A 26,546-nucleotide genomic window follows, 5' to 3' on the forward strand; every position below is an offset into this window, starting at 1 on the left:
GTGGCATGTGGGATCTTCCTGGACAGGGGCACGAACCCATGTCCCCTGCATAGGCAGGCGGATTCTCAACCACTGCGCCACCAGGGAAGCCCTAAAAGGCTATTGTAGATTAAGGACAGAGGTCATGGAAGATAGCAGAGTAGGAAGCTCTAAGAATTGGTCCTTTCACCAAAAGAACTATTGAGCTGGCAAGAAATGCTTAAAGTAATTACTTTGAAACTCTGAAATCTAGTCCAACACTTTCAGCATCCAAGGGAGTGCCTGATGAAGAAAAAGACTGGTAAATTTTATTTAATTTCAGCATTTGGCATAGCACCTATCATCCTCCAGCTCCCAGTCCCATGCGAGGCAGCAGTGGGAACAACAGCCCAAGATCCTGTTGCAGCTTGCTGGTGCTAGGGTGGGCAATAGGGATCTTGTCCTCCAAAAATAAAGGTTATGTGTCTTTCTTTCTTTCCTTCTTTTTTTTTTTTGGCCACACTACACAGCTTGTGGGATCTCAGTTCCCCAACCAGGAACTGAACCCAGGCTACAGCAGTGAAAGCCCAGAACCCTAGCCACTAGGCCAGCAGGGAACTCCCAAGGTTATGTGTCTTGATCACTGATTTTGATTGCTGAGGAGCTGGCAAAGAGGCTCACCATTGTTTCAATCCCTATGGCTGAAGTGGCTTCCCTAACAAAGTGAGATGAATAGATTCAAAAAAAGAGAACACTCTCTTTTTTCCTTGTCTTTTCTTATTGGATCCAGGAATTTAAGGAAATCTCTGTCAAGTCACTGACAGGGCGGAGATAACAGAAGAGACTTCAGTGACCATATACAGCAAGGAATACAGTCTTTGCAAAACTAGTTTGGAAGAGTCACTAAACTTAAAGACAACTGCAGCTTTCATGCAGTAATGACAGTAATCTCTAAGAAGGGAGTAGAATCTGATTTCCAGAGACATCACATTATAATACTCAAAATGTCCAGTTATCAATGAAAAATTACAAAGCATACAAGCACATGAAAAAATACTCAATGTTGCTAATTATTAGAGATATGAAAATCAAAACCACAATGAGGTATCACCTTACACCAGTCAGAATGGCTATCATCAAAAAGTCTACAAACAATAAATGCTGGAGAGGGTGTGGAGATAAAGGAACCCTCCTACACTGTAGGTGGGAATGTAAACGGTGCAGCCACTGTGGAAAAAATTATGGAGCTTCCTCAAAAAACTAAAAATAGAGCTACCATAAGATCCAGCAATCCTGCTCCTGGGCATATATCCAGAAAAGACAAAAACTATAATTCGAAGAGATACATGCAGCACTATTTACAATAGCCAAGACATGGAAAGGACCCAAGTAACCATCAACGAATGATTGGTTTAAGAAGATGTGATATATGTAGATACACACACACACACACACACACACACACACACACACACACAATGGAATACTACTCAGTCATAAAAAAGAATTAAATATTGCCATTTGCAGCTACATGGATGGACCTGGAGAAAATTATACTAAGTTAAGTAAATCAGACAGAGAAAGACAAATATTATATGATATCACCTGTATGTTGAATCTAAAAAAATAATACAAATGGATCTACAGGCAAAACAGAAAAAGACTCACAGACATAGAAAACAAACTCATGGTTAGCAAAGGGTAAAGGGAGTAAGGAGGGACAAATTAGGAGTATGCAATTAACAGATACAAACTACTATAAATAAAATAGATTTAAAAAAACAAAAAAATAAAATAAAATAAAATAGATAAGCAACAAAGATTTACTGCATAACACAGGGACTTAACTATACTTCAATTAAGAACAAATTACAAAGCATACAAAGACAAAGGAAAATACATCCTATTCACAGGAAAAAAGAAATTGACTGAAACCATCCTCTAGCAAGCCCAGATACTAGACTTACTAGATAAAGATTTAAGTTAACTGTCTTTAACATGCTCAAAGAGCTGAAGGAAACCATGGGCAAATAAATAAAGGAAACCAGGGGAACAATGTATGAATAAGTACAGAATAGCAACAGAAAGACAGGAAGTATAAAAAGCAACCAAACAGAAATTCTGTACAAAAAAGTACAATAGCAGGAATTAAAAATTCACTAGAGGGGTTCAATATCTGATTCAACCAGGCAGAAGAAAGAGTTAGTGAACTTGAAGACAGGAAAACTGAAATTACTCAGGCTGAATTATAGAGTACTGAGTAGAGTTCCCTGTGCTATACAGTAGGTCCTTATTAGGTATTTATTTTATATACAGTAGTGTGTATATATCACATTTTGTTTATCCATTCATCTGTCAATGGACCCATGGGTAAATTCTGATATTTGGCTATTGTGAATAGTGCTGTCATGAACATGGGTGTATAAATATCTCTTTGAGACTCTGCTTTAAAAAAAAGCAGAGGAGGAAAGAAGGAAAGAAAGGAAGGAAAGAAATTACTCAGGCTGAGGAGCACAAAGAAAAATGAAGGGACTTCCCTGGTGGCCCAGTGGGTAAGACTCCATGCTCCCAATGCAGGGGACCCAGGTTTGAACCCTGGTTGGGGAACTAGATCCCGCAGACACACTGCAACTAAGAGTTCACATGCCGCAAACTAAGAAGTCCGCATGCTGCAACTAAGAAGTCCACATGAAGCAAGCAAGAGTCTGCATGCTGCAGCTAAGAAGTCTGCATGTTGCAACTAAAAGATCCCACATGCCACAACTAAGACCCAGTGCAGCCAAAATAAATAAATAAATAAATAAATAAATAAATAAATAAATAAATAAATATTTTTAAATTTTTTTTAAAAGAATGAAGAGGGACTTCCCTGGCAGTCCAGTGGTTAAGACTCCATGCTCCCACTGCAGAGGGTGCAGGTTCAATCCCTGGTTGGGGAACCAGGATCTTGTATGTCTTGTGGCATGACCAAAAAAGAAACAAATAAAAAGAAAAATGAACAGAGTGTAAAGGGTCTATGGTACACCATCAATATGTACCAACACACATATTCTGGGAGTCCCAGGAAGAAAAGAGGCAAAAAAAAAAAAAAAAAATTTAAAGAAAAATTCATCAAAAACAGTCCAAATAGATGAAAGACATGAATCTACACACCCAAGAAGCTCAACAAACTTAAACAGGATAAATCCAAAGAATTCCACACCAAAATGCATTATATTCAAACTAGTGAAAAACAAAGAGAATATTCAAAGCAACAGAAAGGAAGTAACTCATCATATATGAGGGACCCTCAATAAGATTAACAGCCAATATCTCATCAGAAACCATAGAGGCCAGAAGGCCGGGGATAATACATTTAAAGTGCTGAAGGTAGGGGCTTCCCTGGTGGCGCAGTGGTTGAGAGTCCGCCTGCTGATGCAGGGGACGCGGGTTCGTGCCCTGGTCCGGGAGGATCCCACATGCCACAGAGCGGCTGGGCCCGTGAGCCATGGCCGCTGAGCCTGCATCTCCGGAGGCTGTGCTCCGCAACGGGATATGCCACAACAGTGAGAGGCCCACATAGCGCAAAAAAAATTTTTTTAAATAAATAAATAAAAATAAAGTGCTGAAGGTAAAAACTATCAACCAAAAATTCTAAAATAGGACTTCCCTGGTGGTGCAGTGGTTAAGAATCCACCTGCCAATCCACCTGTGCAGGGGACACAGGTTTGAGCCCTGGTCTGGGAAAATCCCACATGCCGTGGACCAACTAAGCCCGTGAGCCACAACTGCTGAGTCTGCACTCTACAGCCTGTGAGCAACAACTACTGAGCCCACATGCCACAACTACTGAAGCCCGTGCACCTGAAGCCTGTGCACCTAAAGCCCATGTACCTAGAGCCCATGCTCCACAACAAGAGAAGCCACCACAATGAGAAGCCCACACACTGCAACGAAGAGTAGCCCCCACTCACCGCAACTAGAGAAAGCCCGCACACAACAATGAAGACCTAATAAATAAATAAATTAAATAGCCATATGTAGGAAATGTTTTTTTTTAAAGAATTCTAAAATCAAAGAGAAATCAAGACATTCCTCAACAAAAGCTAAGGGAATTCATCACCAGTTCACCTGCCCTATAAGAAATGCTAAGGGGAAATGAAAGGGAAAAGCTAAAATGAAAGAATACTAAGTGGTAACTCAAAGTCATACAAAAAAATAAAGATCATTATTATCATCAAAAGTCTACAAACAATAAATGCTGGAGAGGGTATGGAGAAAAGGGAACACTGTTGGTGGGAATGTAAATTGGTACAATCACTATGGAGAACCCTAAGGAGGTTCCTAAAAAAACTAAAAATAGAACTATCATGTGATCCATCAATCCCACTCCTGGGCATATATCCAGAGGAAACCATAATTCAAAAAGATACATGCACCCTAACGTTCAATGCAGCACTACTTACAATAGCCAGGACATGGAAGCAACAGAGGAATGGTTAAAGAAGATGTGCTACATATATACAATGGAATATTACTCAGCCATAATAAAGAATGAAATAATGCCATTTGCAGCAACATGAGTGGACCTAGAGATTACCATACTAAGCAAAGTAAGTCAGACAAATATCATATATCTAGAAAGATGACACAAATGAACTGATTTACAAAACAGAAACAGACTCCCAGACTTCAAAAACAAACTTATGGTGACCAAAGGGGAAAGGTGGGGGGAGAGATAAATTAGGAGTTTCAGATTAACATATATACACTACTATATATAAAAGAGATAATCAGCAAGGACCTACTGTATAGCACAGAGAACTCTACTCAATATTCTGTAATAACCTATATGGGAAAAGAATCTGAAAAAGAATGGATACATGTATATGTATAACTGAACTACTTTGCTGTGCACCTGAAACTAACACAACACTGTAAATCAACCATACCCCAATATAAAATAAAAATAAATTTAATGATTTCATATTTTAAAAAAGATCATTACAAAGGTTATAAATACACAAGATAGTATACTGTATTTTTGGTATGTAACTCCTCTTTTTGTTTCTTATATGATTTAAAAGACAAATGCATAAAATAATAACTATAAATCAACAGTAACAGGTACCTGATGCATAAAGATGTAATTTGTGACAATAACAATATAAAGAGGGGAAATGGAGTTAATGTATGCTCTTTTTTATTAATTGAGATATAACTGACATACAACATTAGTTTCAGGTATACAACATAATGATTTGATGTTCATATATACTGCAAAATGATCACCACAATAAATGTAGTTTAATGTATGCTCATGGTGCTAAGTTGGCATCATTTCAAATTAGATTGCTATAAACTCAAGATATTAACTGTAATCCCCAGAGTAATCACTAAGAAAGTAACTTTAAAAATATACAAAAAAGAAAATGAAGAGGGAAACAAAATGGTACAATAGAAAAAAATCAAACACAAAAGAAGGCCATATTGGAGGAACTGAGAAACAAAAAAGATATGACATATAGAAAACTATCGATGGCAGAAATAAGTCCTTCATTATCACTAATCACTTTAAGTACAAATGGGTTATCTGACCAATTAAAGACACAGATTGGCAGAAAAGAGGTAAGAAAAAAAAGGCCAACCACATGCTCCTTACAAAGACTCACTTTAGATACAACACACAATAGGGTGAAAATGAAAATATTCCATGCAAATAGTAAACAAAAGAGAGCTGGAGTAACTATACAAGTATCAGACAAAATAGAACTTAAGTCATAAATTGTTACAAGAGACACAAAGAAAAAGAGAGAGACACACAAAAGACATTTTATATTGATTTAAAAGGCCAATTTATCAAGAAGATAGAATAACTATAAACATGTACACACCCAAACAACAGAGCCCCCCAAAATAAGAATCTAAAACACTGATAGAATTGAAGAGATAAACAGACATTTCTACCACTGAGGACTTCAATACCCTACTTTAAATAATGAGTGGGACATCTGGACAGAATATCAATAAGGTAACAAAGGATTTGAACAACACTATAAACGAACCAGGCCTAACAGACATATACAGAACACTCCACCCAACAACAACAGAATATACTATCTTCTCAAGGACACATAAAACATTCTCCAGGAAAGACCACGTTAGGCCATAAACCAATTTTCAGTAAGTTTAAAAAGATCAAAATCATACAAACTATCTTCTCTGACCACAACGGAAGAAAGCTAGAAATCAGTAAAATAAGGAAAGCTGGAAATTTTGCAAATACATGGAAATTAGCTCAGTTTTGTTTTTTTTTTAAGCTCACTCTTTTTTTTTTTTTTTTTGCGGTACGTGGGCCTCTCACTGTTGTGGCCTCTCCTGTTGCAGAGCACAGGCTCCAGATGTGCAGGCTCAGTGGCCATGGCTCACGAGCCTATCTGCTCAGCGGCATGTGGGATCTTCCCAGACCGGGGCACAAACCCATGTCCCCTGCATCAGTAGGAGGACTCTCAACCACTGTGTCACCAGGGAAGCCCCTTAAGCTCACTCTTAAACAACCAATGGATGAAAGAAGAAATCACTAGGGAAATTTAAAAATACTTTGAGACAAATGAAAATGAAATCACAACATACTAAAACTTACAGGACACAGTGAAAGCAGTACTTAAGGGGAATTTTATAGCTGTAAATGCCCACATAAAAAGGAAGAAAGACCTCAAATCAAATAAACTAACTTTACATCTTAAGGGACTAGAAAAAGAGCAAACTAAATCCAAAACTAGCAGAAAGAAGGAAATAACAAAGATGAGCAGGATAAAAATAGAGAATTTTAAAAATAGTAAAGGGGACTTCCCTGGTGGTCCAGTGGTTGAGAATCTGCCTTCCAATGCAGGGAACACAGGTTTGATCCCTGGTTGGGGCACTAAGATCCCACATACTGCGGGGCAACTAAGCCCATATGCCACATCTACTGAGCCTGCACACTCTAGAGCCCGCACAACACAACTAGAGAGCCCATGCAACTGCAACTACTGAGCCTGTGTGCTCTGGAACCCACACACCACAACGAATCATGCCGCATGCCTCAACGAGGATCCTGTGTGCCACAACTAAGACCCAACAAAGCCAAATAAGTAAATAAATATTTTTTTTTTAAATAGCAGAGGATCAAAACCAAAAGTCAGTTCTTTTTTTTTTTTTTTTTTTTTTTTTTTTGTGGTACGCGGGCCTCTCACTGTTGGGGCCTCTCCCGTTGCGGAGCACAGGCCCCAGACGTGCAGGCTCAGCGGCCATGGCTCACGGGCCCAGCCGCTCCGCGGCATGTGGGATCTTCCCGGAGCAGGGCACGAACCCACGTCCCCTGCATCGGCAGGCGGACTCTCAACCACTGCGCCACCAGGGAAGCCCCCAAAAGTCAGTTCTTTAAAAAGATAAACAAAATTGAAAAACTTTTAGCTACACTGTCCAAGGAAAAAAAGAGAGAAGATACACATAAATTAAATCGGAAATGAAAGTAGGATATTACTACCAACCTTGTAGAAATTAAAGGATTATAAGAAAACACTATGAATAATTATATACACACAAATTAGATAATCTAGATAAAACAGATTTCTAGAAACACATAAAGTACCAAAACTGACTCAAGAAGAAATTTAAAAATCTCAATAGACCTGTTAACAAGCAATGGAATCAATGATAAAAAAAACCTCTTGGGGCTTCCCTGGTGGCGCAGTGGTTGGGAGTCCGCCTGCTGATGCAGGGGACGCGGGTTCGTGCCCCAGTCCGGAAAGATCCCACATGCCGCGGAGCGGCTGGGCCTGTGAGCCATGGCCGCTGGGCCTGCGTGTCCAGAGACTGTGCTCCGCAATGGGAGAGGCCACAGCACTGAGAGGCCCGTGCACCAAAAACAAACAAACAAACAAACAAACCTCTCAACAAAGAAAAGTCTAGGACCAGATGACTTCATTGGTAAATTCTACCAAACTTTTAAAGAATTAACACCGGACTTCCCTGGTGGCACAGTGGTTAAGAATCCATCTGTCATTGCAAGGGACATGGGTTCAAGCCCTGGTCTGGGAAGATCCCACATGCTACGTTGCAATGAAGCTCGTGCACCACAACTACTGAGCCTGCACTCAAGACCCTGCAAGCCACAACTACTGAGCCTGCGTGCCACAACTACTGAAGTCCACGCGCCTAGAGCATGTGCTCCACAACAAGAGAAGCCACCACAATGAGAAGCCTGCGCACAACAAAGAGTAGTCCCTGCTCGCCGCAGCTAGAGAAAGCCCACACGCAGCAACAAAAGACCCAACACAGCCAAATAAATAAACTTTAAAAAAATAAATAAGTAAATAAAGGCTTAACACCATTCTTACTCAAGCTCTTCCAAAAGAAGAGAGAGAGAGGTAAGAGGAGGAACACTTCCTAACATTCTGTGAAGCCACATTATCCTAATACCAAAGCCAGAAAAAGATACAAGAAAAGAACACTACAGACCAATATCCCTTATGAATAAAGAAACAAAATTCTCAACAAAATACTAGCAAACTGAATCCAACAGCACATTAAAATGATTCTAAACTATGACCAAGTGGGATTTATCCCAGGAATTTAAGGGTAGTTCAGATAAGGAAATCACTCAATGCAATACCCCACACAATCATCTCAATAGAAAAGGCACTGGACAAAATTTAATACCATTTTATGAAACAAACACTGAGCAAAACCTTGAAGACACTATGCTAAGTAAAAAAAGCAGTCCCAATAACATCCAAAAGAATAAAATACGTAGGAATAAATTTAACCAAGGATGTAAAAGACTTGTACATTGGGCTTCCCTGGTGGCGCAGTGGTTGAGAATCCGCCTGCCGATGCAGGGGACACGGGTTCGTGCCCCAGTCCGGGAAGATCCCACATGCCGCGGAGCGGCTGGGCCCGTGAGCCATGGCCGCTGAGCCTGCGCGTCCAGAGCCTGTGCTCCTTAACGGGAGAGGCCACAACAGCGAGAGGCCCGCGTACCACAAAAAAAAAAAAAAAAAAAAAAAAAGACTTGTACATTGAAAACTATAAAACACTGCTTAAAGAAATTAAAGATGACCTAAATAAATGGAAAGACATCCCATGTTCATGGATTGATAAACTCAATATTGTTAAGATGGCAATACTCCCAAAGCTATTTACAGATTCAATGAAATCCCTATCAAAATTCCAATGATATGTTTTGCAGAAACAGAAAAGCTTACCCTCAAATTTGTATGGAACTACAAGAGGCCTAAATAGCAAAAAACAATATTGGAAAAGAAAAACAAAATAAGAGGAATCACATTTCCCAATTTCAGAGCTTATTACAAAGCTGTGGTAATCAAAACAGTGTGGTACTGGCAAAATAGACATATCAACCAATGGAACAGAACAGAGTCCACAAATAAATCTTTACATGTATGGCCAATTGATTTTCAATGAGGCTACAAAGAACATTCAATGGGAAACGAACATATGGCTGGGACAACTGGATATCCACATACAAACAAATGATGCTGGAACCCTACCTCACTTTAGATACAAAAATTAACTCAAAATGGATCAATGACCTAAACATAAGAGCTTACACTATAATCTCTTAGAAGAAATCACAGGGTAAATCACCATGACCTGAATTTGGCAATAGATACTTAGAGTTAACATCAAAAGCACAAGCAACAAAAATAATAGATAAATTGGACTTCATCGAAATTAAACACTTTTGTGAATCAAACAAAGGACATTATCAAGAATGTGAAAAGACAACCTGCAGAAAGGGAGAAAGTATCTACAAACCATATATCTGATAATGATCTAGTAACCAGAATATATAAAAAACCCTTATAGCTCAACAACAAAAGGACAACAACCCAATTTAAAACCGGGCAAAGGACTTGAAGAGACACTTCTCCAAAGAAGATATACAAATGGCCAACAAGCAGATGAAAGGATGTCAACATCACGGTCATCAAGGAAATGTAGAACAAATAATAACAGATACTACTTCACACTCACTAGGATGACTTTAATAAAAAACAGAAAACAACAAATGTTGGTAAGGATGTAGAGAAGTATGAACCCTTGTACATTGCTGGTGAGAATGTAACATGGTTCAGCTGCTGTGCAAAACTGCTTAGCAGTTCTTGAAAAAGTTAAGCATACACTACACACCTTTTACAATGGCCAAAATCCAGAACAGCGACACCACCACATCCTGACAAGATGTGGAGTAACACAGGAACTCTCACTCATTGCTGGCAGGAATGCAAAATGGTACAGCCACTTTGGAGGACAGTTTGGCAGTTTTTTACAAAACTAAATATACTCATACCATATGATCCAGCAATGCCATTTCTTGGTATTTACCCAAAGAAGATGAAAACTATCTGCATACAAAAATCTGCACAGAGATGTTTATAACAGCTTTATTTATAATGCCAAAACTTGGAAGCAACCAAGATGTCCTTCAGGGTTTCCCTGGTGGTGCAGTGGTTAAGAATCCACCTGCCAATGCAGGGTACATGGCTTCAAGCCCTGGTCCAGGAAGATCCCACATGCCACGGAGCAACTAAGCCCATGCGCCACAACTACTGAGCCTGGGCTCTAGAGCCCGTGAGCCGCAACTATGAGCCCGCATGCCACAACTACAGAAGCCCATGCACCTAGAGCCCATGCTCCGCAACAAGAGAAGCCACTGAAATGAGAAGCCTGCACACTGCAACGAAGAGTAGCCCCCACTCGCCGCAACTAGAGGAAGCCCGCGTGCAGCAACGAAGACCTGATGCAGCCAAAAATAAATAAAATAAAGAAATTTATTAAAAGAAAAAAAAAGTCCTTCAGTGGTGAATGGATAAATAAACTGATACATACAGACAATGATATATTATTCAGTGCTAAAAAAAAAGAAATGAGCTATCAAGCCATGAAAAAGACATGGAGGAATGTCAAATGCATATTACTAAGTGAAAGAAGCTGATATGAAAAGGGCTACATACTGTATGATTTCAGTTATATGATATTCCAAAACTATGGAGACAATAAAAAGATCAATGGTAGCAAGGGGTTGGGGTAGTGGTGGGTGAATGAATCAGCAGAGCACAGAGGATTTTTAGGGCAGTGAAAATACTTTGGATGATACTGCATTGATGGATACATGTCATCATATATTTGTCCAAACCTACAGAACATTCAATACCAAGAGTGAACCCTAAGATAAACTATGGACTTTGGGTGATTATGCTCTGGCAATGTAGGTTCGTAGGTACAGAGTGTGTACCACTCTGGTGGAAGATGTTGATAATAGGGGAGGCTGTACATGTGTAAAGGCTGGGGATATATGGGAAATTTCTATACTTTCCTCTCAATACTGCTATGATCCTAAAACTGCTCTTTAAAAACAAACAAAAAAACCTCTTTCAGTTACATAAAATAAAAAAATTAAGTGTAGCATTACCACATGGCTCAAAAATTCCAATCCTAGGTATATACCCAAAAGAAATGAAAACATACGTCTAGTACAGCATGGTGAATATAGTTAACAATATTGTATTGCATATTTTAAAGTTGCTGAGACTAAACCTTAAAAGTTCACATTCTAAGAAAAAAAAATTTTGTAACTATATATGGTAATGAATGTTAACTAGACTTACTGTGGTGATCATTTCACAACATATACAAACATGGAACAATTATGTTGTACACCTGAAACTAATACAATGCTATGCGTCAATTATACTTCAATTTAAAAATGTCTACACAGAAACTTGAACACAAATGTTTATAAACATTTTCTTTATAAACATAGTGCTATGTTAGCATTATTTGTAATAGTCGTCCATCAGTGGATGAATGGTTAAACAAATTGTGATATATACATACGATGGCATATTATTCAGCCATAAAAAGGAACAAATTACTGAAGTATTGACACATGCTACAACACGGATGAACCCTGGAAACATTATGCTCAGTGAAAGAAGCCAGACACAAAAAGTCACACATTATATGATTCTATTTATGTGAAATCCAGAATAGGTAAATGCATAGAGCCAGAACGCATATTAGTGGGTACCAAGGAGAAGGGAAGAAGAAATGGGGAGCAATTGCTTAACGGGTATAGGGCTTTCTTTGGGGTGATGAAAATGTTTGGGAACTAGATAGACGTGGTGGTTGTGCAACATTGTGAACATACTAACTGCCACTGAACTGTTCACTTTAAAATGGTTAACTTTATGTAATATGAATTCCACCTCAACCTTAAAAAAGATGAAAGAAAAAAGTTTTAAGAAAATTTTAATGTTTACTCTTTTAATAATAGCTTTATTGAGATACAATTCATATACCATACAATTCAGCCATTTAAAGTGTACAATTTGGGCTTCCCTGGTGGCGCAGTGGTTGAGAGTCCGCCTGCCAATGCAGGGGACACAGGTTCGTGCCCCGGTCCGGGAAGATCCCACATGCCGCGGAGCAGCTGGGCCCGTGAGCCATGGCCGCTGAGCCTGCGCGTCCGGAGCCTGTGCTCCGCAACGGGAGAGGCCACAACAGTGAGAGGCCCGCGTACCGCAAAAAATAAAAAATTTTTTTAAAAAATAAATAAATAGGGCTTCCCTGGTGGCGCAGTGGTTGCGAGTCCGCCTGCCGATGCAGGGGACACGGGTTCGTGCCCCGGTCCGGGAAGATCCCACATGCCACGAAGAGGCTGGGCCCGTGAGCCATGGCCGCTGCGCCTGCGCGTCCGGAGCCTGTGCCCCGCAACGGGAGAGGCCACAACAGTGAGAGGCCCACGTACCAAAAAATAATAATAATAAATAAATAAATAAATAAATAAATAAAAATAAAGTGTACAATTTAATTGTTTTTACTGTAGTCAGAGTTATGCAATCATCATCACAATTTTAAAACATTTTTATCAGCCCCCTCCACAAAAAACCCCCAGTACCTATTAGCAGTCACTCCCCATTCCCTCCTCTCCTACAGTCAACCACTAATCTACTTTCTGTCTCTATAGATTTGCCTATTTTGTACACTTCTAAGAAACAGAATCATATGTAGTCTTATGTGACTGGCTTCTTTCACTCAGCATGTTTTCATGGAATTTCCTTTATTTTAAATATAAAGTTTGTGCCATGTATTAAAACGTAAGGAAAAAAGTAAGGAGACTATTAAAGGACCACTTATGAAAAGAATACAATCACTGAATGCAATGGCAGATCAAGAATCAAAAACAGAAATCCAGCTAAGATGAATTTTTATAAAATAAAAAACAATAGATGTGAAGCAAAACTATTATAAGATGCAGTAGAAGTAATCAAATCAAGGTAAAACAAATACGTTAGGGAAAATATTTTATAAAACAAATTGCTGTCAAAGAGAAAATTTTCCCTAAAAAAGGTTTAGGAAAAGTAATCACAAGTTTAGTTAAAAAAAGAAACAGGGAGAGCAAAGAATCATTGTCTTTGAGTATAAAAACTCCTCCAATCAGTGTTTCCCAAAATTTGGTTCCCTGGACTATGTGCATCAAAATCATCTAAGAACTTGTTTTTAAAAAATCAGGGCTTCCCTTGTGGCGCAGTGGCTGGGAATCCGCCTGCCAATGCAAGGTACGTGGGTTTGAACCCTGGTCCGGGAAGATCCTCCATGCCACGGAACAACTAAGCCCGTGCACCACAACTACTGAGCCGGCGCTCTAGAGCCCGCAAGCCACAACTACTGAGACTGCAAACCACAACTCCTGAAGTCCATGCACCTAGAGCCCACACTCCACAACAAGAGAGGCCACCTCAATGAGAAGCCTGCACACAGCAACTAAGAGTAGCCCCCGCTCGCCACAACTAGAGAAAGCCCACATGCAGCAACGAAGACCCAATGCAGCCAAAAATAAAATAATTTATTTTTAAGAAAATTTAGATTTCTGGTCTGTACCAAAGATGGGACGCTGTAAACTATTTTTTATAAGTTTCCAGATGACTCTCATAAACGCTAAAGTTTGAGAACTAACTTAATATCTAATTAACACAAATTAATGCAAATGATTAAATGTGTGTAAGAGACAAAAGAATCATGACAGCAGTGAAGTGCATGAAAAAGAGCAAGGTGAAAGAGAGCAAAGAAAAAAAAAGAAAAAAATTTTGCACATTGCACTGTTGAGAAAACATAAAGTGATGTTTGGAAACTCCTGTTGATTTGATCTTAGAAAAAAATTCCAAATGTGTAAATATGCAAGCCATTCTACTAATACTTGTGAGGATCACTCAGGATATGAATAGGAAAGCACTCATAAATGTAAAGTTGCATGGCAGAGAGAGCACATGGTTGATACCCAAGTGTTTGTTAATGTTAGACTATTTTTTTTTAAACATCTTTATTGGAGTATAACTGTTTTACAATAGTGTGTTAGTTTTTCCTTTACAACAAAGTGAATCAGTTTTACATATACATATGTTCCCATATCTCTTCCCTCTTGCATCACCCTCCCTCCCACCCTCCCTATCCCACCGCTCTAGGTGGTCACAAAGCACAGAGGTGATCTCCCTGTGCTATGCGGCAGCTTCCCACTAGCTATCTAATTTACATTTGATAGTGTATATATGTCCCTGCCACTCTCTCACTTCGTCACAGCTTACCCTTCCCCCTCCCCATATCCTCAAGTCCATGCTCTAGTAAGTCTGTGTTTTATTCCCGTCCTACCACTAATCTCTTCATGACATTTTTTTTTCCGTAGAGTCTCAGACTATTTTTATAACAAGTACTGTTACATTTAATTATCTCCATTCTTAACTCTGATAACCTAGACAAAACTAAACTTTTTGCAGTAGAAATCTTTACATGAACAACAGCATAAATTGTCAACTATTATGTCACATACTGACGTGCAAGCTCAGGGTCAGGACATTTACTTTCAGACCAAGTTAATCTCCGTTTTTATGGTAAGACTTATGTAAACAAGGACAGACAAAATTAGAGTTAAATTTCTCAAGGCTAAGAGCACTGCATGATAGAACTCAAATTTCCCTGAAAATCACTAAAATATGCATTCAAGGATAGCCTTTATTATTTTAACTGTAAGCAAAGATTCCTGAAGATGAAGTATTAAGTTCTAATTCATAATTTTACTTCAGTGAGGAAATTCCACTTTGGCTTAGCAGAGTTAAAGAAAGGAAGTTCACTTTTATAAAAGGTGCTCACTAACAGAATGCAAAATTTGTCCATTTTCCCCATAAAAGGCATCCTCCCACTATAAACTCATAAACCTAATTAAAGTGCTAAATTCTTAAGTCTCTTTGACTCATTTAGATTAAGCCTTACAGTGCATCTGGAAACCCAATTATATTCCTTCAAACATTAAGAAGCAGATGTTTCAACATTTCCAGACATGGCTCTTGCACATCTTGTAAGTGAAACAAACTATATTGGGGGAATGAAGTAGCTAACGCATGCAAATATATTACATGGGAGGTTATGTTGCTTTCAAAGGAGATTTTGATTTCTTATCAACATTTGGCTTGATACTTGAAGGTCTAGAAGCATCTAAAAGTTCTTTTTGACACTTTTTCATTTTACAGCTTATGTTTCAAAAGTCAGAAACCCTAGAATTGAGTAAAGCCTGAAAGCAGGTTAAGATACAGATGTGTGAACTTCTTCATTAAAGGTTTCACATTTCCTCCCAAGAAGCAGTCAACCAGCATTCAATTAAGCCCCAACTCCCTAAACATCTCTCACATGTTCAATGTGGCCTCTTCTTCACACAAGTCCAGTGCAACCTATCCACACGCGCACACACACCAACAGTCTGCAAGTCACCCACATTGGCACAAAAGCCTCTCAACATTCATCTGGTTGCTGATCAAGGGCTATTCTTCTTGACACTGCCTGTAATCTCTTTTTCCCTTTCTACCGCAATACTCACTACTCAAAACGACAAAAGAAACAAGTTCGTTTTCTCTAACCACTGAGAGCTTCTCTAACTCTATACACCTCTCTCTCTTTTCCCCCCTTATTCTCTATCCTGCCTTTGTTATTCAGAAGGTGCAGGGTCTGGGAAAATCTCACTCACCTCATGCTATAGGCACCAGCACCCAGTTCCTGGCCGATCCCGGATAGACTAGCATCAAAGTCCTGCACCAGCCCGGATTCAATCACCTCATCGGCCAGAGGCAGCTTCAGAGCCCAGGCCATCCTGGCTCCTTCCTTGCCTCAGGAGACACCGTTTCTTGTACAAAGACGAGCAGTGTGATTCTACCCAACAGGGGCAAGACTGCAAGACTGTAGAAAACTCCAAACCAAGATCTCCCCCGCAGTACTCACCAGCCGCCCCAAGCCCCACCCGCACTGCCCACACAACTAATCTCCCGCACCCTTGTCTCCTCGCTCTTGGCTGCCCTGACTTCCAAACTCCCTACCCCCACCCCCACCGCCACCCCCGCCCAGCTCTCTGGAGCCGCGCGAGGGTCCTTTGGCTTCACTCTTCCAGACTGCCCAAAGGCAACCCTGGACTCCTCGCACTCCCACTCTTTGGGCTCTCCCCTTGAATTCGTGGTGGTCACTCGCTGCTTTCTAAACAGACCAGCAGCAGCGACCCGCTACCTACCCTGCGCACCCACGCCGCTTTCGCACCTTTTCCCCCGCCCCTTTCTGCGGGAAACCCCCCTCCCTCCCGTTAACCAGTCTCCCTTTCCCCTCCAGGCCTCGCTTCCGGTCAATCCCAAAATCACTTCCGGTCACCCCTTCTCAATCCCACGGCTCTTAGAACCAAATCCAGGTTTCCGCTGAGTCGACTCCGAGCCCTCTGCAGCCCCCCACGGCCTCGAAGCATGGGTGGAGAAAGCCCAGCCCCGGTTTGAATCCCAGACTCGCCAAGCTCCTCCACCGCCCACCGCCCCAGCGCCAACCAATCATGGCGCCCTCTTCCTTCGCCGGTCCGGAGAACGTGAATCACCCTGACGCTAGCCAATGAAGAAGCGATTTCGCCGGCCTCGGCAGTGATGATAGGCTGGTTACGCCACGGCTCTCTGCCGGCAGGAGATGGGCTGGGGGGGATCTGGCAGAGGAAAGCGCGTGCGTCAGGTGCCTCGGTTTAAACGTCCCTCCTAGGGGCTACCTGAGTTCTGGCGTCCGCTAAGTAAGAGAGTCAGCACCCTAAGGCGTGGGTGGAGCTTTCTCTCTCTAGTCTTGTTGAACCCACACCCACACCCTGGCTGACTTACTTAAACTCTCCTAACACGCGTTTGTTTGCTCCTGGAATACTGTCTCATTAAACTCACCTCTGAAGGGGTCAGGACTGCTTCAGTCCCACTTCCCTGGATAGTCTTTTTATCTTCCTCATTCTCCCTTAATGCTTTTCAACAGGAAAGGTTGAGATAGGTGAAAGTGTCGTAGTTTTTAAAAGGTGGTGGTCTGAAAATCAGGATTTGTGCTGGCGTCATTTACTAGCTTGGTGACCAAAATAATAGTTTAATCACACCGAGATTTAGCTTTCTCATATTTAAAAAGTGGGGATAGGGCTTCCCTGGTGGTGCAGTGGTTGAGAGTCTGCCTGCCGATGCAGGGGACACGGGTTCGTGCCCCGGTCCGGGAAGATCCCACATGCAGTGGAGCGCCTGGGCCCGTGAGCCATGGCCGCTGAGCCTGCGCGTCCGGAGACTATGCTCCGCAACGGGAGAGGCCACAACAGTGAGAGGCCCGCGTACCGCAAAAAAAAAAAAAAAAAAAAAAAAAGATTGGGTTGGTATTATCCTGTTTAAAAACATTAGCTTACCTTGTTTGATGTGCTATGATTTTAGTAGCACTTTAATATATATATTTTTTCTCATTTGATCCCCATAAAAGTTTTCATTTTATTTTTTAACATGAGGAAACTGAGACTCAAAAGGACAGAGTGATTAAGCAGACTACAACCTCTTTAGAAATTATCCTGAAAGTGATTCTGATTCAGCAACTCCACTCTACATATATACCCTAGAGAACTCTTGTGCATACATACCAGGAGACTTGTATGAGAATGTTCATGGCAGCACTATTTATAGCAGCAAAACAGAACAAAACAAATGTATGACCACAAGAGAAAGGACAAACTGGAGTGTAATAGATTATTATACAGCAGTGAACATGAATATAGCTACACTCAAACACAGGAATAAATCAATCAGAATTGTGGGGGAAATGCAGAAGTGCTCATACAGTGTAACATCACTTTATAAAGCTCAAAAAACAGCAAAATTAAGCAATATATCATTTAGGGAAATATATATATATATATATTCCTAAATATATATATATGTATATATATTCCTTTTAAAAGGAATGAAATGAGGGGCTTCCCTGATGGCACAGTGGTTGAGAATCCGCCTGCCAATGCAGGGGACACGGGTTCAAGCCCTGGTCCGGGAAGATCCCACATGCCGCGGAGCAGTTAAGGCCGTGCACCACAACTCCTGAGCCTGCACTCTAGAGCCCGCTAGCCACAACTACTGAGCCCACACACCACAACTACTGAAGCCTGTGCGCCTAGACCCCGTGCTCTGCAACAAGAGAAGCCACCGCAATAAGTCCACGCATCGCAACTAGAGAAAGCCCGCGTGCAGCAACGAAGCCCCAACGCAGTCAGAAGTAAAGAAAATTTAAGAATTTACATATTAAAAAAAGATACACGGGCTTCCCTGGTGGCGCAGTGGTTGAGAATCCGCCTGCCGATGCAGGGGACACGGGTTCGTGCCCCGGTCCGGGAAGATCCCACATGCCGCGGAGCGGCTGGGCCCGTGAGCCATGGCCGCTGAGCCTGAGCGTCCGGAGCCTGTGCTCCACAACGGGAGAGGCCACAACAGTGAGGCCCGCATACCACAAAAAAAAAAAAAAAAAAAAAATACACATGTACTTCTTCCAAGGTTTGAGCCTAAGTTTTAATTCTGAACCGAAACAAAGATTTCACAAAGGTCCTCCTTGCCACTTATTAATTCTAAAACAAACAGGTGAAATGAAAAGTGACTCCTAAGGCTTGGCCCCTACCAACTGGAATACAGATCAGCCTTGAGATTTAGATCCTTGGGCCCGGGTCCCCCTGAGGGGAGAAGACCTTAGGCAGAGTGTTTACTCCTGGAATTCTGTGACTGTGGGGGGTTGACTTTTTCCCTCCTCTCCCTTCCCCATTGTAACTACTCTTGAAATTGGAGTGCCTGGGCTGGAAACAGGAATTCCAGGGGCAGCCCTGGGGGCTCTGCCTCCAAGAAAAATCACCAGGTGTTCCCCTGGAAATCCAGCAACATCTATCAAGAAACCAAAATTTTGTACCTGTAAATTCATCCCACAACAAAAATCATGGTTCCTGGGCTTCCCTGGTGGCGTAGTGGTTGAGAGTCCGCCTGCCGATGCAGGGGACGCGGGTTCGTGCCCCGGTCCGGGAAGATCCCACGTGCCGCGGGGCGGCTGGGCCCGTGAGCCATGGCCGCTGAGCCTGCGCGTCCGGAGCCTGTGCTCTGCGGTGGGAGAGACCACAGCAGTGAGAGGCCCGCGTACCGCGAAAAAAAAAAAAAAAAAAAAAAAAAAAAAAATCATGGTTCCTGTTAGACATAATAAATATGACTAATTAACCAGAGCACCTGTGGCACAGAGCTCCGAATTCAGTATTCTGGACCATTGGGATCATGGTAAAGGGTTCATTTCCCTAGATTAAGTCCTGAAACTAGACACTGTTTAGATGGAACATAGCAAGACCTACCCTGGTGGGTGGAAACATGGAAATCCTACCCCAAAGATCAGGACAGATAGCACCCCCAGGTCCCATCTTATATGATGTAAGGTTAGGCACACAGGCTTTAGAGATAGCACATCTTGGTTTTAAGACCTGGTTCTGCTGCTCACAAACAAAACAACCCTGACTTGATTTCTCATCTTCTCTGAACCTCAATTTTTTATCTGTAAAATGGGTATAATAATAGTTCTTACTTTATAGAATTATGGTGCTAATTATGGTGCTAATGCATGTTAAGTGCTTATAAGAGTGTCTAGCACACAGTCAGTGATCAGTCAGGGTTAGCTATTATTATGATTGACAAAAAGAGAACCCTAGCACTTGTCCTGCCTACCTCTTAAGATTAATCAATTCTCTCAGAGGCTTGAGGGCTCAAGCTCCCTGGAGGATCAGTACCTATCCATTCCCTAGGTTTTCTTTCTCATTCATTTAAGAAAGTCAGTCACTGTTGCTGGGTCCCCAAGTCAATCACTGGGCATTTTCCTCCAGGTACAGGAAGAGACCATTATCCAGGCAGGCTTTTTTTAGGACTGACTATCTAGTTGTTTTCTTTGTTTGTTTGTTTTAATTGTTATTGGAGTATAGTTGATTTACAATGTTGCGTTAGTTTCAGGTATACAGCAAAATGAATTAGTCATACATATACATACATATATCCACTCTTTTTTTTTTTTAGGTTCTTTTCCTATATAGGTCATTACAGAGTATTGAGTAGGGTTCCCTGTGCTATACAGTAGGTTCTTATTAGTTATCTATTTTATATGTAGCAGTGTGTATATGTCAATCCCAATCTCCCAATTTATCCCTCCCCCCCTTATCCCCTGGGAACCATAAGTTTTTTTCCTACATCCGTGACTCTACTTCTGTTTTGTAAATAAGTTCATTTGTACCCTTTTTTTTTAGATTCCACATAAGTAATATCATATGATATTTGTCTTTCTGTGTCTGACTTACTTCACTCAGGATGACAATCTCTAGGTCCCTCCATGTTGCTGCAAATGGCATTATTTTGTTCTTTTTTATGGCTGAGTAATATTCCATTGTATATATGTACCACATCTTATTTATCCATTCCTCTGTTGATGGAGATTTAGGTTGCTTCCATGCCCTGGCTATTGTAAATAGTGCTGCAATGAACATTGGGGTGCATGCATCTTTTCAAATTATGGTTTTCTCCAGGTATATGCCCAGGAGTGGGATTGCTGGATCATATGGTTAGTTTTTTAAGGAAACTCCATACTGTTCTCCATAATGGTTGTACCAATTTACGTTCCCACCAACAGTGTAGGAGGGTTTCCTTTACTCCACACGCTCTCCAGTATTTATTGTTTGTAGATTTTTTGGTGATGGCCATTCTGACCTGTGTGAGGTGATACCTTACTGTAGTTTTAATTTGCACTTCTCTAATAATTAGTGATGTTGAGCATCTTTTCATGTGTGACTATCTAGTTTTAACTCTTCACATCTTCCTACACTCCAGACAGCAAGTCTTTGAGGCCCAGTCTGGCTTTTTTGATGGACCCTGCAGTTGAGAGAAAAGGCATCTGAAGTATAGGGCAGTCTTTTGGGACTGAGCCCTTTACCTGTGGAATCTGATGCCATCTCTGGGCAGGTAATGTCAGAATTGAACTGAGTTCTCAGACACACTGCTAGTGCCTGAGAAATGCTTTTTGGTGTGGGGAAGCCTGCACACACACTCATTGGAGTTGGGTTCAGAAGCCCAGAGGAACATCCCAGACTTGGGAATAGAAACTGCAGTCGCTCCACAAACCCACCCCTCTTCCTTTAAAGCCTTCCTGGGACAGTTTGCCAGGAACCATACTCAAACTGGTCTGAGCCAGTGGTTAACAGCTTCCACTGACTCTTCTGCTGGGAGCTGTTGGGAGATGCCTCTCTCCATTCAGGACCAGTTGCCGCCCAGATTCCATTCACTCCCATATCACAGTCCAAACCTTGCAGCGCTAATGCTAAAGCCTCTGTACCTGCTTTCTCCCAGTAGCTTGAAGTCAGGGACTCAGCTCTTATTGTTTCCTTGAAAAGGAGGGTAAACATGCATTCAGTCATCTAACTGATATTTATCAAGCACCTGCTCTGTGCCCTTGGCCTCGGTCCTGAGGGGTTGCAGTCTAGTGTGGACAGCCAATATTAGGGTTGTGAGATCTATGCAGGGGTAAGTGCTGGCTTCTGTGTCATTTTGGGGTTCATTATGTTGAGTGCTGTAAAGCTCCTCTGATCCCCAAGCCTGAAGTCAGAGTCTTAGACATCTCTTGTCCCTTGGGTTGGGGAGGGGGGTGGAGCATGATCTAGAACCCAGCACGGTGCCTGGCTCAGGAATGCTGGTTGGGTGGAATCAAAGGTGATACCTTGTTCTCACCAGTTTAGATTATGTAGCCCGAGACCTCATCAATACCAAGGAGGGCAGAGGGGAGGGAGCGTTGCAGGGGAGCATGGCATGAACTCTACTCCTAGGAGGGAGAGACCCTTTTTACAGCCATGCTCTCCCAGCCCTGAGCTCAGGTGGCAGGCCTGCCCATAACATTTGCAGGCCTGGGGAAAAGCACAAAGGAAGACTCATTTACCATATATCTAAATTTTTATAAAGCATAATCAGCCTAATTGTGACTGTTCTCACCTCCTATCATGATAAGCATACCTTCATAATGACCAGGAAGGCCAGGTTTGAATTTGGACTTCTAAGACTCCTTGAAGTTCTGTGCTAGAATGTGCCCCAGTCCTGGCCCCCAGCCTGCAGCCTGTCTTCTCTTCCCCCTCGCAGCGCCCCCTCACATTGCAAAGGGCTTTGTGTATATGTATAGGCATCCAGCCTGCATAGCCAAGCTCCATCCACCCAGCTTTCTGACAAACAGCTGCCTCTTGGTCACCTCTTGGGCCAGGAGTGTGTACACCAACAGCACAATCTATTTTCAGGACCTGCGGAAGAGGGGTTAGAAAGTGGGCTTGGCAGGGAATTGTGGGATCCTAGGTATCAGGGGGCGGTCTAGAAAGAGAAAGGGCACATCCCCCTGACCCTGCACCCCATGGGGAGAGACCTGGCTGGAGGGCCTGGGCGGGGAAGGAGTTCAGGGCACTGATCCTTATCCACTTGCAATGGGATTTTCCAGGCCACAAACTCTGACAGCAAAGCCAGCTCCTCCCCTGGTCTCTGACACTGATTCCCTCACATCACCCTGAGAGGTAGAAGAGAAACAAGCAGACCAGTACAAAAGAAAAAATACTGTTTATTCCACACAACTACATCAAGTGCTTCTCCCCCATTCTCCCCTCCTCACCCCTCACTCCAGCTCTCAGCAGACTTTGTCCCATGTCCGGGATCAGTTAGAACCTCAGCATCAGAGCCTGGCCTAGGAGACAGGAAGGGAATCTAGGCATAGGAAGGTGATTGGATTTCCAAGGACACAAAAATGTCAGGGTCTCTCATTCCAAAGTCAAATGGGTTCCTTAACCCATGTGGCTGAATTCTTTCCCTGGACCCCACCTGGATAAAATGCCTTGATTAGTGCAGGGTCAAAGGCCCCAGCCAATTCATTAAGCCATAGAAAGGTTTGGTCTTTGAAACAATAACAAACAAAACACATGCAAACAGTTAAGCCATTTCTGCCCTCTCCTGCCTTTCCATGGTAAAGGAGCCACTGAGATCTGGCTGATAACCAGAGAGGTGCTTTCAAAACAAAATTGATATCAACTCCCTTCAGAGCCTGATGCTACTCAAAACAAAAATATAAACAAAACAAAAAACCCACCTCAGGGCCATCGCTGCTTTCCAGGGGCCCTGTGGTAGGAGGACAAGAGCAGAGATCAGGCTGGTGAGCTCTGGTTTGGGCACACTTCAGGGACATCCTGTACCCCCCTGCCTGGGGAATTCAGCCTGCAAACATTCTGCCCCTGGACTTGTTCCTCTGAAAGACCAACCGTCATTCCAGCAGAGGAAAAAATGCTTCTAGTTCTAGCCCAGCCTTGGGAAGACACATTTAGATGTGGGAGGAGCTAAGAAAGCATGGCCAGGCCTAATTTAGAGCAGCAGTTCATCAGCTTTTTCCTGCCGTTTGACACAGGACAGATGGTGTCCTCCTGCATATCCACTGCCACGGACACGCCCTGGGTTATATGCTACTCCCAGGGCACCAGCCACGACCCACTTCCATGACCCACTTGTCTCTCCTAAAAAAGAAAGCATCTCTGAACACAAGGGCTTGAGGGTAAAAACCCATATCTGTCTAACTTATTGAACTATAAGTGATTGAATCCTTTACAAACTCTGGCACTACTTTATTCTTACTGAAAACTTGTTTACAACACCCCTCTCAAGTGAGCTTGTCATCTCACTGAGACAGGCTGATACCCCTGAACTTCAGTGTGGAGCCTTACCCTTGGAGACGTAGTCTCTCCTGGGAGGCTGGGGCAGACAAGGTGCCCACCTGCTTCCTCATCCTCCACCACACTGGAGCGCGTTTGGTTGGTCAGGATGCAGTGGCGTGGGGTAGGCGGGAGCGGGCCATTGGACACACAGCTGCCCTCTCACTGGCAGAGCTACCAAGAGGGCGGCCACACTGGCTTTGTAGGGCCTGGGAGGGGGCAGCTGCAGGCAGGAAAGGAAACACAGCATACCAGAGGAAGCGAGGCTAGGCTCTGCACCAGTGTCCGACAGAGATGGTGATGTGCCCTCGCCTGGCAGTCTCTCCTTCAGGGTTTATTGTAGAGACCTAGATACCTGGCTCTGTGAGGACAGGAGTTGTGAAAGGAGGGGGCTGCTGACCCCTGTGACTTGTGTGGGACCCTTTAAGTCTAGTCTACACAGCAAGTCTGGGCTCATCTCAGCAAACCTTGCAGTGCTCTCCTGATCCCCTACTGAATTCCAGGGGAGGCCCAGCCACAGTGAGGCTGGGAAACTCACTTAACAGCTTGGATGAGATGCCAACCCCCAATGTACCATAGCTACCCGCTCTGAAGGCAAAACCCAGCCTGCTCCAGGGGTATTCTTAGCTCAGAAGCTCACTGGGGGGATTGCTTACACAAACACGTGGTCTAAGACTCTGGACAAAGTTAGATTTCTCCTCCAGTATCCAAGACTTCAAGTTCCAAAGAAAATTAGAGTTAAATCACTTTCCACAGAGACCTTCCAGGGCTGCCATCAGCTCTTTCTGGATCTTGGCTTTTGTTCCCCAGGGCCTTGCTGTCTGGCTTCTTGTTTAATTTGCTGCTCTGAGAAGGGCCCGGACTTGGGGGGACGGTGAGTGTGAGGACAAGAGAGAGTCAGCATTCCTTTCCTCATTCCGCACCCCCCCCCCCCCCCCAGTGCCTGCTTAGCTGGGCCGGGGGATTTTCCAGGCTGCAAGCTCTCTTAACCACACCATTCTGATGTGGAGATGGCCACGGACAGAGATCAGATTAAAATCTGGGAGGATGGCCTTATTTACTAAATTCCCAACCTGCTATAGACCCAGGTCAACTCCAGGACAGCTAGAGTTCACTGTTGCTTCCTTCCAACATGATTTACAAAAGAAAAGGTTCCATTTTAGGGCAATTTTCCACCCTCCCAAAGGAACCAGGGAGAGATGGGAGAGGAGATCACATGTTCTGGCCCCAGGGCTGTGAAAACCTTCTGACCTTGAGGTCGAGGCAGACATGGCATCTGACCTTCTGAGCAGCACATCACCCTTTTCAGAATTGTATGTGTTGGGTTCTTTCAGGGGACAGTGTACCCGCAGGCAGAGGGCGGGGGACAGGGGGTGTGTGAGGCTGTGTTTTCCGGCTGGACTAGCCGCTGTACCTGCCAGAGGAGCAAAGGAGGAGGGAGAGTGGAGAGAGAATGCCGTCGAAAACAAGAGCTAATGGCCAGTGGTCCTCAGAGGCTGCTGCAGCCCTGCCCCAGAGAGGGGAGTTTCTGGTTCCCAACCAGAATTCACCCTTCAAAAACCACATTAGCAAAGTGCTTCTTCAAGTGACACCACAAATCCCCGCCCTTGGCGTGACCATCCCCAAGCCTGGGGGCCTCAGGAGGGCCCGCCCCACTGCCCTCCCCAGGATGTGGATGACATGGGGGGAGGGGGAGGGGGCTGGGGCTGAAACACAGGCACACAGTGTAGTCTCACGACCCAGGACAAACACAGCCACGCGTGGCAGAATGACAGACGCCGCAGGGTGGTGGCTGCAGCCGGGGTGCCAAGGGAAGGTACAAAGTGCTGGAACACAGGGCTGGGGGCTCAGCCCTAAGGGATCTGAAAGACATTCAGCTTGCTGGTGTTCTTGAGCGTCTGGCGCCGGTTGCAGAACCAGACCCGCACGACCTCCCGGTCGTAGTTGAGCTCCTTAGCAATCTCGGTGATCTCCTGGCCTGTGGGCAGCGGGTTCTTCTCGAAGTAGGCATTAAGAGCCTCTATGGCCTGGGGGGTAAAGGAGGTGCGGCGCTTGCGTTTCTTGGAGGGCTCACCTCCCACAAACTCCATCAGGTTCTGCTGGCCTTCCTGGTTCCGGAGTTCGGCTTCATTCAGCCACTTCTCCAGCACTGGCTTCAGCTTCTGCGCACTCTTGGGCGTGATGTCCAGCTTCTCAAACCTGTAGGTGACCCAAGCCCAGGAAGGAACAGTGAGAGTGTCCTACTCCCCACACCAGGCGTGAGCGCTGTCCCCCAGGGGCTGTCCTCTTGGGGCTGGTGGGGCTGTGCTCAGTGTTCCCCCCACCACCTCCACTAAAACGCCCTGGCTCAGCCAAGCCCAGACTCCTCAGACTGTCCTGTATCCCAGGTCATAACAGGGAGACCATTCCCATGGCCTCGGTTCAGTAGTGCGATGATAACAGGGCAACTGTTTTAATGAGCACC

The 26,546-nt window shown here is 43.4% G+C and overlaps 2 protein-coding genes across 14 annotated transcripts in view; both read right to left on the minus strand.

Annotated features, from left to right (window-relative positions):
* The window catches only part of TFCP2 (transcription factor CP2), a 56,095-nt gene extending 39,202 nt beyond the window's left edge, over positions 1-16,893 (minus strand). For 2 of the 9 annotated variants that reach the window (XM_067009293.1, XM_067009298.1), the window contains exons 1-2: positions 16,553-16,578; positions 16,019-16,227 (exon numbers count right to left, since the gene is read on the minus strand). In XM_067009293.1, the coding sequence (XP_066865394.1) occupies positions 16,019-16,140 (122 nt within the window). In that variant the 5' untranslated portion in view covers positions 16,141-16,227; positions 16,553-16,578. Of the gene's footprint in view, positions 1-16,018 lie in introns of all 9 variants that reach the window. The other 7 variants (XM_059082809.2, XM_059082810.2, XM_067009295.1 and 4 more) reach the window with 6 other exon arrangements.
* A 7,081-nt stretch (positions 16,894-23,974) lies between these two features.
* POU6F1 (POU class 6 homeobox 1) overlaps positions 23,975-26,546 on the minus strand; it is a 28,979-nt gene continuing 26,407 nt past the window's right edge. For all 5 annotated transcript variants that reach the window (XM_067009302.1, XM_059082790.2, XM_059082788.2 and 2 more), the window contains one exon: positions 23,975-26,281. In XM_067009302.1, coding sequence (XP_066865403.1) covers positions 25,936-26,281 — 346 coding nt within the window. In that variant the 3' untranslated portion in view covers positions 23,975-25,935. The remainder of the gene's footprint in view (positions 26,282-26,546) is intronic.

Source organism: Kogia breviceps, chromosome 12 (genome assembly GCF_026419965.1).
Source record: "Kogia breviceps isolate mKogBre1 chromosome 12, mKogBre1 haplotype 1, whole genome shotgun sequence".
NCBI lineage: Eukaryota > Metazoa > Chordata > Mammalia > Artiodactyla > Physeteridae > Kogia > Kogia breviceps.